The sequence below is a fragment of the Salmo salar genome, chromosome ssa04, assembly GCF_905237065.1.
Source record: "Salmo salar chromosome ssa04, Ssal_v3.1, whole genome shotgun sequence".
NCBI classification, from domain to species: Eukaryota; Metazoa; Chordata; class Actinopteri; order Salmoniformes; family Salmonidae; genus Salmo; species Salmo salar.
In genome coordinates this window covers 57,262,242-57,280,966 of record NC_059445.1, presented here as the reverse complement: position 1 = coordinate 57,280,966, position 18,725 = coordinate 57,262,242, and the positions used below count along the sequence as shown (strand labels likewise).

The window sequence follows — 18,725 nt, the reverse complement described above, 5'->3', positions numbered from 1 at the left end:
ACACACCACAGACCAGCAAATATTCTTTACTTCATCAACATGTGAATCATTACAAAACTTATTATACACTATATTAGGCCCAGCCTTTGGAACTTTGGTTTTCCAAGATATGGCTATTATAATTGTGATCACTACATCCTATGGATTTGGATACTGCTTTAAAGCAAATATCTGCTGCATTAGTAAAGATGTGATCAATACATGTTGATTTAATTCCTGTGCTGTTTATAACTACCCTGGTAGGTTGACTGACAACCTGAAACAGGTTGCAGGCACTGGTTACAGTTTGAAGTTTTTTCCTGAGTGGGCAGCTTGATTATAGCCAGTCAATATTTAAATCACCCAGAAAGTATACTTCTCTGTTGATATCACATTATCAAGCATGTCACACATATTATCCAGATACTGACTGTTAGCACTTGGTCTAAAGCAGCTTCCCACAAGAATGGGCTTCAGGTGAGGCAGTTGAACCTGTAGGCATATTACTTCAACAGTATTTAACATTAGATCGTCTCTAAGCTTTACAGGAATGTGGTCCTCAATATAGACCGCAACACCGCCTCCATTGGCTTTTCGTTAGATGTTATAACCATGTATTGCTACTACTGAATCATCAAAGGTGTTATCTAAGTGAGTTTCATAGAGTCAGAATATCAATGTCATCTGTTACAAGCAAGTTATTGACTTCATGGACCTTGTTTCTTAGGCTACATACACTGCTCAAAAAAATAAAGGGAACACTTAAACAACACAATGTAACTCCAAGTCAATCACACTTCTGTGAAATCAAACTGTCCACTTAGGAAGCAACACTGATTGACAATAAATGTCACATGCTGTTGTGCAAATGGAATAGACAACAGGTGGAAATTATAGACACCCCCAATAAAGGAGTGGTTCTGCAGGTGGGGACCACAGACCACTTCTCAGTTCCTATGCTTCCTGGCTGATGTTTTGGTCACTTTTGAATGCTGGCGGTGCTTTCACTCTAGTGGTAGCATGAGACGGAGTCTACAACCCACACAAGTGGCTCAGGTAGTGCAGCTCATCCAGGATGGCACATCAATGCGAGCTGTGGCAAGAAGGTTTGCTGTGTCTGTCAGCGTAGTGTCCAGAGCATGGAGGCGCTACCAGGAGACAGGCCAGTACATCAGGAGACGTGGAGGAGGACGTAGGAGGGCAACAACCCAGCAGCAGGACCGCTACCGCCACCTTTGTGCAAGGAGGAGCAGGAGAAGCACTGCCAGAGCCCTGCAAAATGACCTCCAGCAGGCCACAAATGTGCATGTGTCTGCTCAAACGGTCAGAAACAGACTCTATGAGGGCCCGACGTCCACATGTGGGGGTTGTGCGTACAGCCCAACACCGTGCAGGACGTTTGGCATTTGCCAGAGAACACCAAGATTGGCAAATTCGCCACTGGCGCCCTGTGCTCTTCACAGATGAAAGCAGGTTCACACTGAGCACGTGACAGAGTCTGGAGACGCCGTGGAGAACGTTCTGCTGCCTGCAACATCCTCCAGCATGACCGGTTTGGCGGTGGGTCAGTCATGGTGTGGGGTGGCATTTCTTTGGGGGGGCCGCACAGCCCTCCATGTGCTCACCAGAGGTAGCCTGACTGCCATTAGGTACCGAGATGAGATCCTCAGAACCCTTGTGAGACCATATGCTGGTTCGGTTGGCCCTGGGTTCCTCCTAATGCAAGACAATGCTAGACCTCATGTGGCTGGAGTGTGTCAGCAGTTCCTGCAAGAGGAAGGCATTGATGCTATGGACTGGCCCGCCCGTTCCCCAGACCTGAATCCAATTGAGCACATCTGGGACATCATGTCTCGCTCCATCCACCAACGCCACGTTGCACCACAGACTGTCCAGGAGTTGGCGGATGCTTTAGTCCAGGTCTGGGAGGAGATCCCTCAGGAGACCATCCGCCACCTCATCAGGAGCATGCCCAGGCGTTGTAGGGAGGTCATACAGGCACGTGGAGGCCACACACAGTACTGAGCCTCATTTTGACTTGTTTTAAGGACATTACATCAAAGTTGGATCAGCCTGTAGTGTGGTTTTCCACTTTAATTTTGAGTGTGACTCCAAATCCAGACCTCCATGGGTTGATCAATTGGATTTCCATTGATTATTTTTGTGATTTTGTTGTCAGCACATTCAACTATGTAAAGAAAAAAGTATTTAATAATATTATTTCTTTCATTCAGATCTAGGATGTGTTGTTTAAGTGTTCCCTTAATTTTTTGAGCAGTATATGTTAATATGGGCTATTTTTAGCACTTTTCTGGGTTGCTGGATTGTTTTTAATGCTTTACTGGGAAGCTTATCAGAAGTAGACTTACTCATATTGATGCTGATAGTGCAGGGTGAGCTGCATAAAGTGGTCTTCCTACTATTGCACACCGCCTCAGTGCTAACAGTGTAACTCTGGTTTATAGGCTCATGATTTCTGCTTACCATAGCTGTAGGATAAACTGATGTATTCAGTGCAATTACATACATTTAATTTCTTACATTGTGTTTGCCAATAATCATGTACATTTGATGCAGCATTATGACGACAAAATGGTAGGGATTAACTGAGCTGGTCTTGGATCATTTACCAGTCATTGTTTCAACGCAGCCTTGAAATGCGGGACAAAGTCCATGAGCCAAGATGATTTGGATGGACTCCGTCATTCCTGTAGAGTGTCTTCTGTTTCCAGAAGGTGTCAAAGTTATCAATAAAAGTGACTCCAGCAGAGCTACAGTAGTATTTTAGCCAGATGTGTAATGCCAGCAGTCTGCTGAATCTTTCACACCCGCATGTTTCTCATATCGAAATTGACTGAGCGCAGAATGCATCCCTGCGCTTCCTACAATGAGAATATATAACACAGTTCAGAGCGTGATGTCAGATGTGTCATATCAGAATCAGTGCTTCATCCAATATCACGTGTGGCAGCTGTCATCAGTCAGCCGCATCACCTAACCAGCCATTAGCATTAGGCCTACATTAGCTTACTCAGCTGCTTCTCTCCGTATCTCCATCAGTTTTAAAATGTTATTTAGCCGTGATGGCGATCTGGGGTGTGCTGACAGTGAGGCTTCTGTTACATTTGTTTAATTATTGGAGCGGCTCGATCGCGAGAAACGTAGATGCATTGTATGTTTGAACTTCGGCTGTAAGAACAAGTGCACATTACGGTCTGACTAGGCTTCACTGTCATCGCAGTCTCCGAGTGCCACTGTCATAGAGGGAAAAACGGAGCACAGCAACCACATTGCGGATTCACATTGCTGAAAACCGCGTGTCTATAGACTAAACAACTCAAAACGTTGTGCCCTATATTATCGGAGCTATATCTTCTCCCCTTTCTACCACGAATCGCACGTTTTATAGAATTCCATAAATCAGGTCACGGGCCATTTTAAACTACTTAAACTACATTTTAAACTACAAATTTTTTGTTTGATAACAAATGACCTCGTTTAGTAATGTTACCGAGCTAGCTAACCTGGTAACTTGGATGGCAAAAAACTATCAATTTGGATATGAGCAAATCAGCTATAAAATAATAAGTTACATTTTCTGCAAAATATATTTTGCCTTTTTTATAATGCTTTAAAAAATGTACGCAAACATTTAAATGTAAACACTTAAGGAACTATATATGGCACATGCAATATAAGCTAAATAAAAATGTAAACAAAACATCCCTTGCATGTAGGGCTGACCCCATTTAGTCAATTGTTAGGATGATAGGCTGTTGGTCAATCAAGAATGTTTTTAGTCGAGCAGTCGCGCGCATATCATGTCGAGCAGTCGCGCGCATATATATATATATATATATATATATACAAACAAACAAACAAACACGTGAGACACCTGTCTGACTCACACCTGTCTCAGAGGACTAATCCACTGTGTTGGCCGTGGGGATGGCACACCAGTACTTCATTTTACCATTAAAAACCATACATTTTAATCTACAATGTTACGGTAATTTATGAAAATGCATTCAATTTACTATTATTATTATTATTATTCGTCTTTTACCGTTCTCATTGTCAGTGGACACGTTGTTTGCGGAGCGGACAACCTCGGCTACACTTGTGAGGAACACGTTTTGGTTTTTCATTCCATTTAGGAGTGGTCAATTTTATTCTTTGTCTTTTGTTTGTAGCTCTCCTGTCAATGTTGAGTAAGGACACCTAATTATACATAGAAGGCCTAGGCTACCTGGCCTGTGCGCAAATGTAGGCCTATAAATGTGGCCATTTGGGGATCGAACTGCCACCACTGTGGAACTTCTCAAAGTAATTTCTTTCACCTCAAACAGCAAGTAAACAAAGTTGTTTTTTTACATCCATTGAGAGTGACAATAGTTCCTCAACGTAGCCTATTTGAAAACTCTTTCCAGCTCTCTTTCGATAACCACTCAGTGTGAAAGGGGTTAATAAATGTCATGCTCTGTTCGGTGGAAACGTCATAAAATAGGCCTACCTGATTTTCTTATCCATTGGCACAAAGCCTATAGCTATGTCTGTCCGGAGCTCACTGGAGCAGGAAACTCTGAGGGCCCAGAATATTTTATACAATGGTGCAAGTTTTCTAGCATGAGTTTCAGGCCTGACCCAAGTTAATAGTTGAAACATTGTATCAAATTCCTTGCAGACAGGCCATGTGTAGCCAATGTGATTTATAGGATATTTATTTTTATCAGGATATTTTCTACCTGCAGGCTGCAATATTTTTATTTGTTGGCTTTATGTAGGTTATTTTTACATAGTTGGCAATGGTAATAGAAGTTACTTTTTAGGTTCATCAAAATTCTATCCAAATCTAAATGATAAACTTTTTTAGGATAGGGGGGCAGCATTTGGAATTTTAAATGAGAAACATGCCCAAAGTAAACTGCCTGCTACTCAGGCCCAGAAGCTAGGATATGCATATAATTGGTAGATTTGGATAGAAAACACTCTAAAGTTTCTAAAACTGTTAAAATAATGTCTGTGAGTATAACAGAACTGAAATGGCAGGCGAAACCCCGAGGACAAACCGCCCCCCCCCCCCCCCCCAAAAAAAATCATCTTACCACTGAGTTCAATGGCTGGCACTTTTATAATAGGGCGAAATTGTGCCCGATTGCAGTTCCTAAGGCTTCCACTAGATGTCAAGTCTTTAGAAAGAGTTTCAGGCTGGTTTTTGGAAAATGAGCCAGAAATTGTAGTTTTTCTAGGTGGCTCCCATTTTGGCTGTAGTGTTTCCAAGCACGTGAATGAGAGCGCTTTCTTTGGTATTTTTCTCCGGTAAAGACACTAACGATTCTCCGTCTTAAATTTGATAGTTTATTTGCGTATTAGGGTACCTATTGTTTGATTTATAAACGTTGATTTACTTGTTTGGATAAGTTTATTGGTAACGTTTGGGATTCATTTTGTATGCATTTTGAAGGAGGGAAACCGAGTGGATTATTGACTGAAGTGCGCCAGCTAAACTGAGTTTTTATGGATATAAAGAGGATGTTATTGAACAAAAGGACCATTTGTAATGTAACTGGGACCTTTTGGAGTGCCAACAGAAGAAGATCTTCAAAGGTAAGGCAAATTATATCGCTATTTCTGACTTTCGTGTCGCAACTCCCTGGTTGAAAATGATTTGTAATGCATTTGTGTGCTGGGCGCTGTCCTCAGATAATCACATGGTTTGCTTTCGCCGTAATGCCTTTTTGAAATCTGACACGGCGGCTGGATTAACAACAAGTTAAGCTTTATTTTGATGTATTGCACTTGTGATTTCATGAAAGTTTAATATTTATAGTAATTTGAATTTGGCGCTCTGCAATTTCACAGGAAATTGTCGAAATGGGACCGGTAGCGTCCCATTAATCTGCAAGAAGTTGACCTTTATTTAACTAAGCAAGTCATGGAAGAACAAATTCTTATTTACAATGAAGGCCAAGGAACAGTGGGTTAACTGCCTTGTTCAGGGGCAGAATGACAGATTTTTACCTTGTCAGCTCGGGGATTCGATCTAGCAACCTTTCGGTTACTGGCTCAATGCTCTAACCACTAGGCTACCTGCTGCCCCCTACTAGCAAGGGAAGGCGACTCAAAATGAAAAGACAAAAATGAAATACTTTGCTTTTGCCCCCTTGTGAATGGGAGTGAGATCGGCAAGGATATAATGTTACCAAAAGGCACATGCATGCACATAGATCAACAGAGTGGAGCTTGTAGTGACCTTTAGCCCACAGTGCCTCCCCAGCTCTCCCTCCCTCCCTCTCTCTGTGTATCAGGCTAGCAGTAGAACCACAGGGGCTTGTGAGGAGTGTAAGGTTTGGGAGCTGAGTGAGCGTAGGCTCTTGATGTGTTGTGTGGGTAAATAAGAACCAGGCCCCAGGCATAGAAGCAGAACAGAGTGGATCTAGGTCTGGGCTGGCTTGCTGAGACTGATTTATGGAAGGGCTGGGGAACAGCAAACGTTCCCAGGAATCTTTTTAATCTGGTTGCCATAGTCGGGAGGCTCCGTGTTGCTTTCCAGAGCCTGAGGGAAGAGAAAGCGAGAGGGAGGTCAAAAAGGAAAGTCAGACTCCCTCTCTGTGAACTCACCCAGTCATCCTCAATTCTAGTCTCCGTCCATCCTAACTGCTAAAATATGTTGATGCGCATCAGTAGGCTCTTTTGTTTAACTTTTTCGGGGGGTTTAAGGTAATTTCCTCAATTTGGTTATGGTGAGAAACTTGTCAGAACCTTTTATTTCTGCAGAGGGAGTGAGAGTGGCAGTTGCTTTTACATTGGGTGAGATGCAGACTTCACTTCACACAATAAGGTTATCTGTGCCTTGGAGCTCTGCTTACCAACGGAGTGCCCGTGCTGTTTTACTTCAGACGTGTTTCATATTGTTTCCCTCACAAGAACACTGGAGGAGTTTTAATCAATAAGGTTTATGCACATTTTGTCATTTTTGTTTCATAATTGCCTAGTCAGCCCTGAAACTCTGTTTTCCCTCATTCAAATCCAACAAGGCTCTCTGCTTGGAGAGTAAAAAAAAAAAAAACATAGTTGGAGGCTGCAGTTGAGTTGATGATTGAGTGTTTTCCATTGGATTTGAGCAGTGGTCTGAATGTGGGTTAGCGTTACATACGGTGCATTCGGAAAGTATTCAGACCTTCACTTTTTCCACATTTTGTGACGTTACAGCCTTTGTAAAAAATTTGAAATGGGTTTTTCATTTTCCATCCCCCCAATTTATAAAAAATAAATAGATCCCTTATTTACATAAGTATTCAGACCCTTTGCTGTGAGACTTGAAATTGAGCTCAGGTGCATCCAGTTTCTATTGATAATCCTTGATTGTTCTACAAGCCATGAGGTCGAAGGAATTGTCCGTAGAGCGCCGAGACAGACAGGATTGTGTCAAATGTCAGGATCAAGGCAGAGATGAACGGAGCAAGTGCAGAGATCCCTGATGAAAACCTGCTCCAGAGCGCTCAGGACCTCAGACTGGGGTGAAGGTTCACCTTCCAACAGGGAAATGACCCTAAGCACACAGCCAAGACAACACAGGAGTGGCTTCGGGACAAGTTTCTGACTGTCCTTGAATGGCCCAGCCAGAGCCCGGACTTGAACCCGATCGAACATCTCTGGAGAGACATAATAATAGATGTGCAGCGACGCTCCCCATCCAACCTGACAGAGCTTGAGAGGATCTGCAGAGAAGAATAGGAGAAACTCTCCTAATAAAGGTGTGCCAAGCTTGTAGCGTCGTAACAAGAAGACTCGAGGCTGTAATCGCTGCTATCGTTGTTTCAACAATGTACTGAGTATAGGGTCCGAATACTTATGTAAATGTTATATTTCATTTATTTTTGCCATTATGGGGGATTGTGTGTAGCTTGAGAGGGGGGGGGGGGACAATTTAATATGTTTTAGAATATGGCTGTAACGTAACAAATGGTGAAAAAGTGAAGGGGTCTGAATATTTTCCGAATGTACTGTAAGTGTGGTAGTGGTATGCCCTGGGGCTGCTGTTGAAACAGGCAGCCAGCCTGCACTCACTCTAGGGCTGGGCGATATTGACAAAATATATCACAAAAATATTCACATTTTAAGTTATTTTATGTTTTTGAATAAGTTAGAAATATGCTTTGTGTAATTCATGACCCTAGGGTTGCAACACATAAATTATAATTGATTTCAATGGGGCTTTCTCCATTCAATTCAATTATAAAAATTGACGACATACACGCAGGAGTTGCGTATCACATTTTAACAAACCAAACACTAAAATACCATTTATAGAAAGTAAACTGAAAACTCAAACCGGTCCGTGCATCAATACAAGTATATAGTAAAATACGGTATATGCGGTTCCAGCCTCAGGTGAGCAGAGGTCAGGCAGGCCCATGGCAGCCTAGGGCAGGGCAAGGGAGGGTAAGGGATTGCACACAGGTTGGCTTTACGCCTAGATAAGAGTTGTGGGTGGGTGAGAGAGGGACTAGTGTGTCTGAGGACAGTACACCAAGTCCCATCTATTAACTGCCATAAATGATTTGTATTCATTGGTACACATTGTTTATGTTTGCAGGGTTACGGTAATATAAACCAAATGCAGACAAAATGTTGTGAATTGTTGTATGCTAAAAGCTGTGTCTGAGTTCATCACCTCTAAGACTCAACTGTGACTTTTTCTGGGCGACGAACATTTAACCCTGTTCTGAAATCCCCAGCATAGCTCTAACAGCTGATTTCATAATTAATTTCCTATCATCTCGTGTTGTCTGAGCTCTCCTCTCTAATGCCTGTATCCCAGGACGATGGCCTGCCTTGGCTTTCCTTCTTGGGCTTTTCTAGCTCATTGATGCCTCTGGAGCTTCCTCTGGGCCTCTGACCCCTATATGTGTAATTCATTCATGTCCCTTGCCCCTCTATCTGCAGAACATACAGTGGGGTCTGGAATTATTGGATCCCTTGATAAAGATGAGCAAAGAAGACTACATAAAATAAAGAAATAAAACAGATTTATTGTATGCACTTAAAAAAAAGATATATATATATATATTACTAATACAGTTGCTCAGAGAAAGATTTTGTTTAACGAGTAATAAAAAAAAAAATAAGGGTGTCAATTATTGGATTCCCTGTTTTCAATACTCCAGCACCCTCCCCTTGTGAGGATAAAACATTTTAGAAAAAGGCTAAGTTTTATGAGATTGGAGAACACATTGGGAGGGATCTTAGACCATTCATCTGTACAGAATCTTTCCAGATCCTTGATATCCTTCATCTGCGCTAATAGACTGCCCTCTTCAATGGTGTTCAAGTCCAGAGACTGAGAGGTCCAGTTATAAAATGTTTGATTTTTGTGACCAATTAATAATTTCTTTGTGGATTTTGATTAGTGCTTGGGGTTATGGCCGCAAGTGGATCTTCCAGCAAGACAAAGTGTCAGCCTCCTGGCAGAGGCAACCAGGTTTTTGGCTAATATGTCCTGGTACTTGGTAAAGTTCATGATGCTGTTGACCTTAACAAGGGCCCCATGACCAAGGGAAACAAAATGTAATCATTTATTACAGACAGAACTACTCCTCAGTTTCATCAGGTGGCTGGTTTCAGATGATCCTGCAGGTGAAGAAGCCGGATGTGGAGGTCCTGAGCTGGCGTGGTTACACGTTGTGAGGCCGGTTGGACATACTGCCAAAACCTCTAAAATGACGTTGGAGGCAGTTTATGGTAGAGAAATGAACATTCAATTATCTGGCAACAGCTCTGGTGGACATTCCTGCAGTCAGCATGCCAATTGCACACTCCGTGAACACTTGAGAGATCTGTGTTGTGTGACACAACTGCACCAAAAAGTGGCCTTTTATTGTCCCCAGCACAAGGTGCACCTGTGTAATGATCATGCTGTTTAATCAGCTTCTTGATATGCCACACCTGTCAGGTGGATGGATTATCTTGGCAAAGGAGACATGCTCACTAATGGGGATGCAAAACATTTGAGAGAAATAAGCTTTTTGTGTTTATGGAAAAAGTCTGGGGTATTTTTTTTTTTCAGCTCATGAAACATGGCACCAACACTTCACATGTTTTGTTTATTTTTGTTCAGTATAGTTAGAGGAAGCGACTCTGTTACTATATGTCAGTCTATACAAGCAGCAACAAAAAGATAGGGCTCTGTTTTGCCTCGGAGACAGGAGGACATACTGTATCACAAGTTTGGTTCTGGGGTCACTGGAGGCATCATGTGTCCAGCAGCCCTCAGCATCATCAGTCCAATAATCACAACTATTAGCCTTGTTCAGCCAGAGCACACAGCCACTGACCTTCTCACATGCAAATTCATCAGCCAGTCATTTCTTCTGCTGTAAAAGGGTCATGTAACAGTGTGGAAAAAATGTTTGTATACATTATTGATAGGCTGTCATTATATAGGAGTTAGTTCTTAACTGACTCGTCTGTTTACATGAAAGTTTGATTAAGTTAATATTCAGTCATGTATTACGGTATGCATTTAAAATGCCATTGTCAGTGTAGTGAAAATGCCACGGCCTTGTCATATGGTGGAAAGCAGCTCAACCCTCCCAAGCCGTTGGCTGGAGCTTGTGTAAATTATCTGAACTTCCTCAGAGACTGTGTCGAGTGACTTGCGAGTGGAGAGAGTGCAAGAGCAATGGAAAAAGAGTGAGTGAGGGAGAGAGGGAAAAAAGAGAAAAAAACACTGACAGTCTAGTCTATGGTTTGCTCTGGTTCGCTGTGAGAGACAACCGATAACCCCCCTCAGTAAAAGCAGAGTGGTACGCCCCAGCGATCTGACAGGCCCAAAAAACTTGATGTGCTGCTGCGAGTGCCAATCAAAGAGAAGCGCTCGCCAGGGATTACCTTGAGTGACCCCGCATAGATTAAAATGTGCATGTGAGATGGACGATTCTTCAAGCGGTTTAAGCGGCTTGATGACATGCTTTCCTGGAATATGTGGAGCAGTGCCGGGGCCAGGCAGCCCTTCTAAGGAGCTCTGCTATGATGCTGCTATCCTGTCCTGCTGTATCAGTAGTGCTGCAACCGTTACTGCTGCTATGGAGGTACTGCTACCGGGGGTCTGGCCAAACTCACGCCTGCTTCACCCATAGGCTGTGGCTTGCTCAGGGGCAAAGGGCTTTTATGACCGACAAATGAATTTGCAGGTATGTGGCGTCTGGCTTTGAAACCAGTACTGTGGTGTGTTGACTCTCTTGCGCTCTGTCTCTCTCCCCCTTGCTTCAACCCCACCCCCCATCTCCTCTATCGTGCTCTTTTGCTCTCTCTCCCTCTCTTTCAGTTTCTTGGGACAGCCACAGTTGCTTGCATTTTTTTTGTTTTACTTTCTACGTATTAACCTTAACACCCATTTAAAGTTACAATGGGGAACACTGTGTCGATTTGAGTACAGTTTGTTTTTTCTGTACTCTTGCACAATCACACAGTTGCATAGCTACAGTGCCTGGTTTTTGTTCTTGATGATGTTCGCTAGGCTAGTTGCTTGCGCATATGTGCCCGCTGTCTACAAATAGGCTACACTTAACATTAACTTTTTTAACCACGTGTTAAATTTTGTACGGATTGTGTACTTGTCTGAAAGTTGAAGTCATTTGTCCCCCCTCTCCCCTTTCTCTCCCAGGGTGACTGAAAATGAGTGAAGTACATAGAAGGGGTATGAAATAATTATATGCGCTTGCCCATAGACGATGTTATTGCTCATTAGCGGCCGTCCAAAACATGTAAAACAAACATTTTAAAATGACATAGACAAAATATATTTAGTGGGGCCAAATCTTTTCGAATAGTCTATTCCACTCTGGTGAGGCTGGGGCATGAAAGAGATATGTAGTAGCTAAGGCTACTATCTGTGTCTGTGTGCCGAAGCGCGTAGATGGCGCGAGTGACCGTCATCGAGCCTCGCTGGCTGTGCGTCTTGTGATGGGTTGTAAATCTTCATGGCTGCAGAGCAACTGCTGTCCTCAGAACTGGATAATTATAAACTGATTTGCATTTTTCCCCTCATCCTCCTCTCTTACTGGCCTAGGCACTATATGCGTTTTAGTTAGGTTGAACATTGCTAGAATAATATGGAAATAGGCCTAGGCAAACTACGCATATTTTCATTCATAATTTATGCTACAGCTTTGGAAAGTTATTTTTCTTTTGACTTTTCATTAGATTTTTCCATCTTGGTATTGTTTGCTTACTTTCACAGCTTGTAGCCTAAAATATTTGTAATTTAAAATAAATATTTGAATGAGAATAGCATAGACTTTGATAATTATTCTCATTTAAAAGCTGCAAATTTAGGACTAACACTTTATTAGAATAGTTTGGAAAATACTCTACTCTTTATAACCAGTGGTATAAAGTACTTAAGTAATAATACTACTAAAGTAGTTTTTTTGGGGTATCTGTACTTTACTTTACTATTTAACTTTTACTTCACTACATTCCTAAAGAAAATAACTTATTTTTTACTCCATTTTCCCTGACACCCAAAAATACTTATTACATTTTGAATGCTTCGTAGGACAGGAAAATGGTCTAATTCACACACTTCTTAAGAGAACATCCCTGGTCAACCCTACTGCCTCTGATCTGGCGGACTCACTAAACGGTGTCAAATCAAATTTTATTGGTCACATACACATGGTTAGCAGATGTTAATGCAAGTGTAGCGAAATGCTTGTGCTTCTAGTTCCGACAGTGCAGTAATATCTAACAATTCCCCAACAACTACATAGTGCTCACAAATCTAAAGGGGTGAATGAGAATATGTACATATAAATACATGGATGTGCGATGGCCGAGCAGCATAGGCAAGGTGCAATAATGGTATTATATACGTAAGATAGGTACACATTATTAAAGTGGCATTATTTAAAATGGCATTGTTTAAAGTGACTAATGATCCATTTAAGGTGGCCGGTGATTGTGTCTCAATGTAGGCAGCAGCATCTCAGTGCTAGTGATTGCTGTTTAGCAGTCTGATGGACTTGAGATAGAAGCTGTTTTTCAGTCTCTCGGTCCCTGCTTTGATGCACCTGTACTGACCTCGCCTTCTGGATGATAGCTGTGTGAACAGGCAGTGGCTCGGGTGGTTGTTGTCCTTGATGATCTTTTTGGCCTTCCTGTGACATCGGGTGCTGTAGGTGTCATGGAGGGCAGATAATTTGCCCACGGTGATGCGTTGTGCAGACCGCACAAGAGCCTTGCGGTTGAGGGCGGTGCAGTTGCCGTACCAGGCTGTGAAGCAGCCCGACAGGATGTTCTCGATTTGTGCATCTGTAAAAGTTTGAGTGTTTTGGGTGACACGCCAAATTTCTTCAGCCTCCTGAGGTTGAAGAGGCGCTGTTGCGCCTTCACCACACTATCTGTGTGGGTGGGCAATTTCAGTTTCTCTGTGATGTGTGCGCCGAGGAACTTAACTTTCCACCTTCACCACTGCTGTCCCTTGGATGTGGATAGGGGGGTGCTCCTTCTGCTGTTTCCTGAAGTCCACGGATCATCTCCTTTGTTTTCTTGACGTTGAGTGAGAGGTTGTTTTCCTGACACCACACTCCGTGTGCCCTCATCTCCTCTCTGTAGGCTGTCTCATCGTTGTTGCTAATCAAGCCCACTACTGTTGTCGTCTGCAAACTTGGTGATTGAGTTGGAGGCGTGCATGGCCATGCAGTCGTGGGTGAACCGGGAGTACAGGAGGGGCTGAGCAATCACCCTTGTGGGACCCCAATGTTGAGGGTCAGCAACGTGGAGATGTTTCCTACCATCACCACCTAGGGGCGGCCCGTCAAAGTCCAGGACCCAATTGCACAGGGCGGGGTTGAGACCCAGGGCCTCCAGCTTGATGATGAGCTTGGAGGGCACTATGGTGTTGAATGCTGAGCTGTAGTCAATGAACAGCATTCTTACATAGGTATTCCTCTTGTCCAGATGGGATTGTGCAGTGTGATGGCGATTGCATCGTCTGTGGACCTGTTGGGGCAGTATGCAAACTGAAGTGGGTCTAGGGTGGCAGGTAAGGTAGAGGTGATATGATCCTTGACTAGTCTCTCAAAGCACTTCATGATGACAAGTAAGTGCTACGGGGCGGTAGTCATTTAGTTCAGTTCTTTGCCTTCTTAGGTACAGGAACAATGGTGGCCATCTTGAAACGTGGGGACAGCAGACTGGGATAGGGAGTGCCTGAATATGTCCGTAAACACACCAGCCATGGTCTGCACATGCTCTGAGGACGCGGCTAGGGATGCCGTCTGGGCCAGCAGCCTTGCGAGGGTTAACAACTTTAAATGTTTTACTCACGTCGGCCACGGAGGGAGGGGGGGGGCAATCCTTGTTAGCGGGGCCGCGACGGTGGCACTGTATTATCCTCAAAGCGGGCAAAGAAGGTGTTTAGTTTGTTTGGAAGCGTGACGTCTGTGTCCGTGACGTGGCTGGTTTTCTTTTTGTAGTCCGTGATTTCCTGTAGACCCTGCCCCATATGTCTTGTGTCAGAGCCGTTGAATTGCGACTTCACTTTGTCCCTGTACCTGCATTTCGCTTGTTTGATTGCCTTGCAGAGGGAATAACTACACTGTTTATATTCAGCCATATTCCCAGACCTCTTTCCATGGTTAAATGTGGTGGTTCACGCTTTCAGTTTTGCGCGAATGCCGGCATCCATCCATGGTTTCTGGTTAGGGTAGGTTTTAATAGTCACAGTGGGTACAACATCCCCAATGCACTTCCTTATAAACTCACTCACCGAGTCAGTGTATAAATCGATGTTGTTCTCTGAGGCTGACCGGAGCATATCCCAGTCCGCATGATCAAAACAATCTTGAAGCGTGGATTCCGATTTAGTCAAACCAGCGTTGAAGGGTTCTTGTCACTGGTACATCCTGTTTGAGTTTCTGCCTATAAGACGGTAGGAGCAAGATGGCGTTGTGGTCGGATTTGCCGACGGGTGGGTGGGGGAGGGCTTTGTATGCATCGCGGAAGTTAGAATAGCAGTGATCGAGTGTTACTCCCGCGAATACTGCAATCAGTATGCTGATTTAGAATTTAGGTAGCCTTGTTTGCAAATTTGCTTTGTTAAAATCCCCAGCTACAATAAATGCAGCCTCAGGATACATGGTGTCCGTTTTACATAGAGTCCAGTGAAGTTTCTTGAGGGCCGTCGTGGTGTCTGCTTGAGGAGGAATGTAAGATTACTGACGAGAATTCTCTTGGGAGGTAATATGGCTGGCATTTGATTGTAAGGAATTCTAGGTCGAGTGAGCAGAAGGACTTGAGTTCCTGTATGTTGTTATGATTACACCATGAGTCGTTAATCATGAAGCATACACCCCCGTCCTTCCTCTTCCCAGAGAGGTGTGTATCTCTGTCAGTGCAATGCATGGAGAAGCCTGGTGGCTGAACCGATTCCGACAACATATCCCGAGAGAGCCATGTTTCCATGAAACAAAGAATGTTTCAATCTCTGTTTCTCTGGATGGCAACCCTTGCTCTAATTTCATCTACCTTGTTGTCAAGAGATTGGACATTGGTGAGTAGTATACTCGGGAGTGGTGGGAGATGTGCACGTCTACGGAGCCTGACCAGGAGGCCGCTCCGTCTGCCCCTTCTGCAGCGCTGTTGTTTTGGGTCGGCTTCTGGGATTAGATCCATTGTCCTGGGTGGTGGTCCAAACAGGGGATCCGCTTCGGGAAAGTCGTATTCCTGGTCGTTGTGTTGGTAAGTTAACGTCATTCTTATATCCAATAGTTCTTCCCGGCTGTATGTAATAAGACTTAAGATTTCCTGTGGTAATAATGTAAGAAATAATACATAAAACATAAATAATACAACATAGTTTCCTCAGGACTCGAAGCGACCATCTCTTTTGGTGCCATCTTCCATGTGAGGGTTGGTGCGTGCCCCTGGCTATTTGTAAAAAGGGGGAAAAAATGGTGCCGTCTGGTTTGCTTAATATAAGGAATTTGACATGATTTATACTTTTGATACTTAAGTATATTTTACAAATTACATTTACTTTTGATACTTAAGTATATTTAAAACCAAATACTTTTACTCAAGTAGGATTTTACTGGGTGACTTTTACTTGAGTAATTTTCTATTAAGATATATTTTAAAGTATGACAATTGGGTACTTTTTCCACCACTGTTCATAACTTTAATTTGTCTTAATGATTTAATGATATTTCAGTTAGTAGTATTAGGCTTTTTGTTGTTTGGTTTGCGACAGCAAGGGGAGACTTCTTTTCTGGTCACTTATGCATGCATCCTTTCAGTCTTACAATGCTTTGCTCAGCTGCAAGGTTTGTTCAGATTTCTCATTAACGAAACAATAGCAAGATATAAAATCTCTCTCTCTCACTACCTTAGGCCTCCCCTGTTTTGGGGTTATTCAAAAACAACAACTTTCTGAACCTAGAACTCTGTTAGATTCATTAGTTTGATCATGAAATATCGCATGCATTCAACTGAAAGAGTGGCTTAATAGGCCAAGTCGTATATCAAATGGAGAGAAGATCAAATTTGGGCTTCTGTAACAATTGTTTTTTTTTTTAAACCTGACTTTTGGCCCAGATCATCTGACATTCGAGAGAGAGAAAAATATATACAGTGCATTCGGAAAGTATTCAGACCCCTTGACTTTTTCCACAATTTGTTATGTTACAGCCTTATTATAAAAATAAAAGAATCCTTGTCAATGTACACACAATACCCCACAATGACAAAGCAAAAATAGTAAAAAAATTTTTTTTACATTTGTGCAAATTTATTCTAAATAAGTCATTCATGTTCAGGGCTGACCCAGTAACTAGCTGAAATGTAGGGCACAAGGACGGCATGCTCTCCCCCCCCCCCCCCCAGTTAACTCTCTCTACTCTTAAATACCCCTGCAATGAACTCTTTTTGTTGTTGTGAAATCTAATATTTTCTTCATACTCTGCTATATTGATGTCGCATGGATCTGTTTTATATATTTTATATTGACCTACATTAATAGTTAGCACCTCTTAGTTATTGCATTACAAGTGATTGTATTAGAAGACCAAATTGAACACTGGAGAAAAGCATTCACAAAAAGTATACACATTATACTTGTATTTCCAAAATGGCTGTCAATCCACCAGACCCGTTGTGTGTTCCTCTGCTTGGCTGCCTGCATTGCCATGCGGGATGTTGAAATGCATCCTGACTGGAATAGCTGTTATTTTATGAGGTGACAGAGCCTGCTGACCTTCTCCTCCAGCCATGGCCTCCAGAGCTAAAGGGCGTGTGTGTCATGGAGTCATAAAGGTGACCTGGAGGAGTTCAGTTCACTGGGCTGTAACCAAGTCCACATGCAGGTTACATGGGAATTACTACCCACACAAAAAGCCACACAGATGTTACTCTAGTCTACAGCAGGTGGCAGAATTTCACACAGACGGCAGGAGAAGAAATTAAGGAATGTAATTGTAGGGAAATCAGTCAGCGCTATTGCCACGTCTTTCTTTTACACTACTCTCAATAATGCCTGCTTCTGTTGGACATGCAATGTCAAGAAGTGGTTTCCCTGCCTCGTTCTTTTCTTCTTCGTAATCACTTGGCAGTGAATGTTTTATCTAGCAGCAGTCAAGCAGAACCCATTAGCTTTGGATAATGACGCCAAGAGAGCCAAACCTTGCCTTCAGCGCCTGAATGACCAGGTGCCTACTTGGCACAGTGACCTGGATCATGACATGCAGGGGGAGAGTGGACAATCCACTGTTTTTGAGTTAGACCTGTGTTCAAATGCTATTTGAGTCTTTCAAATACTTAACTTGTTTGATCTAGCCCACCTGGAGTGCCATATGGATGGGTTTTGCAAGCTCAATAAAGCACAGAGTATTTGAACCCAGGTCTGGAGTCCAGTACAGAAATTCTAGTAAGTTTGTTACCTAATTGGATTAGCCTATTGGATCATTGGATTATAAAAGGTCAAACTGAACTGTAGGTAGGTGGGTTAGATGGCTTACGGTAGATAAGTATTTTCTGTAAAGTTTGTTCTGTTTTTCTTTGCTCTCTTGGAGAGGAAACCAAATCTGACTTAATTGTACATGGTGAGTATTTTCTGAAAGGGTTTGGTTTTTTGCCCCTCATTTGAGTTGAAGGTCATACCAAACTGAATTGTAGGTTGAATAGCTAGCGGTAGATAGTAGTTGGGTATTTATGAACAGTCTATTCTCCTCCCTTTCCTCATTAAAGGTTAACAGTGTGTGTGTCAAAGATCTCTCTGATGCCCCATTAAATTCCAGGTAAGGAAAAGATGATCTTGTGGTTGTCATTTCCTAACTCAAACAGCACTAGGGAACCAGTAAAAAGGTGAGAGAGAGGGGAGAAATTAAAACTCAGACCAGGTCGGGGGGGAACTCAGTCTAAAAAACTGGCAAACAGGGCCTCCAAAATAAACACAAGTGATCCCTGAACCCACCAGGACTGCTCTAGTGTGGAGGAATAACTGGGGTACAGAAACCTTTTTAAATAGAGTTTCACTAGTGGTATTACCTGAACATGTCCAAAAGGAACACAGATTTTTGTTGTTGCTAAATGTTTTCAGTTTTTTTGCTCAACACGACCCATGTCTACTTGGCCAAATGGTGTCTCTGATCTGTCTGTAGATCGAGCCCACCACTAATGTCTGTCTTCCTGCATTCAAATTCGTCCTTGTCCCTCTTCATGCTTTTAAATAATCTACTTATCTT

General features: G+C 42.8%; 1 protein-coding gene across 6 annotated transcripts in view; it reads left to right on the top strand.

The window, feature by feature from the left end:
• Positions 1–18,725, top strand: part of LOC106603505 (nuclear receptor corepressor 1) — a 106,593-nt gene that overhangs the window by 43,207 nt on the left and 44,661 nt on the right. The window contains exon 1 of one of the 6 annotated variants that reach the window (XM_014197284.2): positions 10,917–11,174. The exons of the other annotated variants lie outside the window; for them this stretch is intronic. Within the exon in view, the coding sequence (XP_014052759.2) occupies positions 11,163–11,174 (12 nt within the window). The 5' untranslated portion in view covers positions 10,917–11,162. Of the gene's footprint in view, positions 1–10,916; positions 11,175–18,725 lie in introns of those variants that run through there. 6 annotated transcript variants of the gene reach the window in all.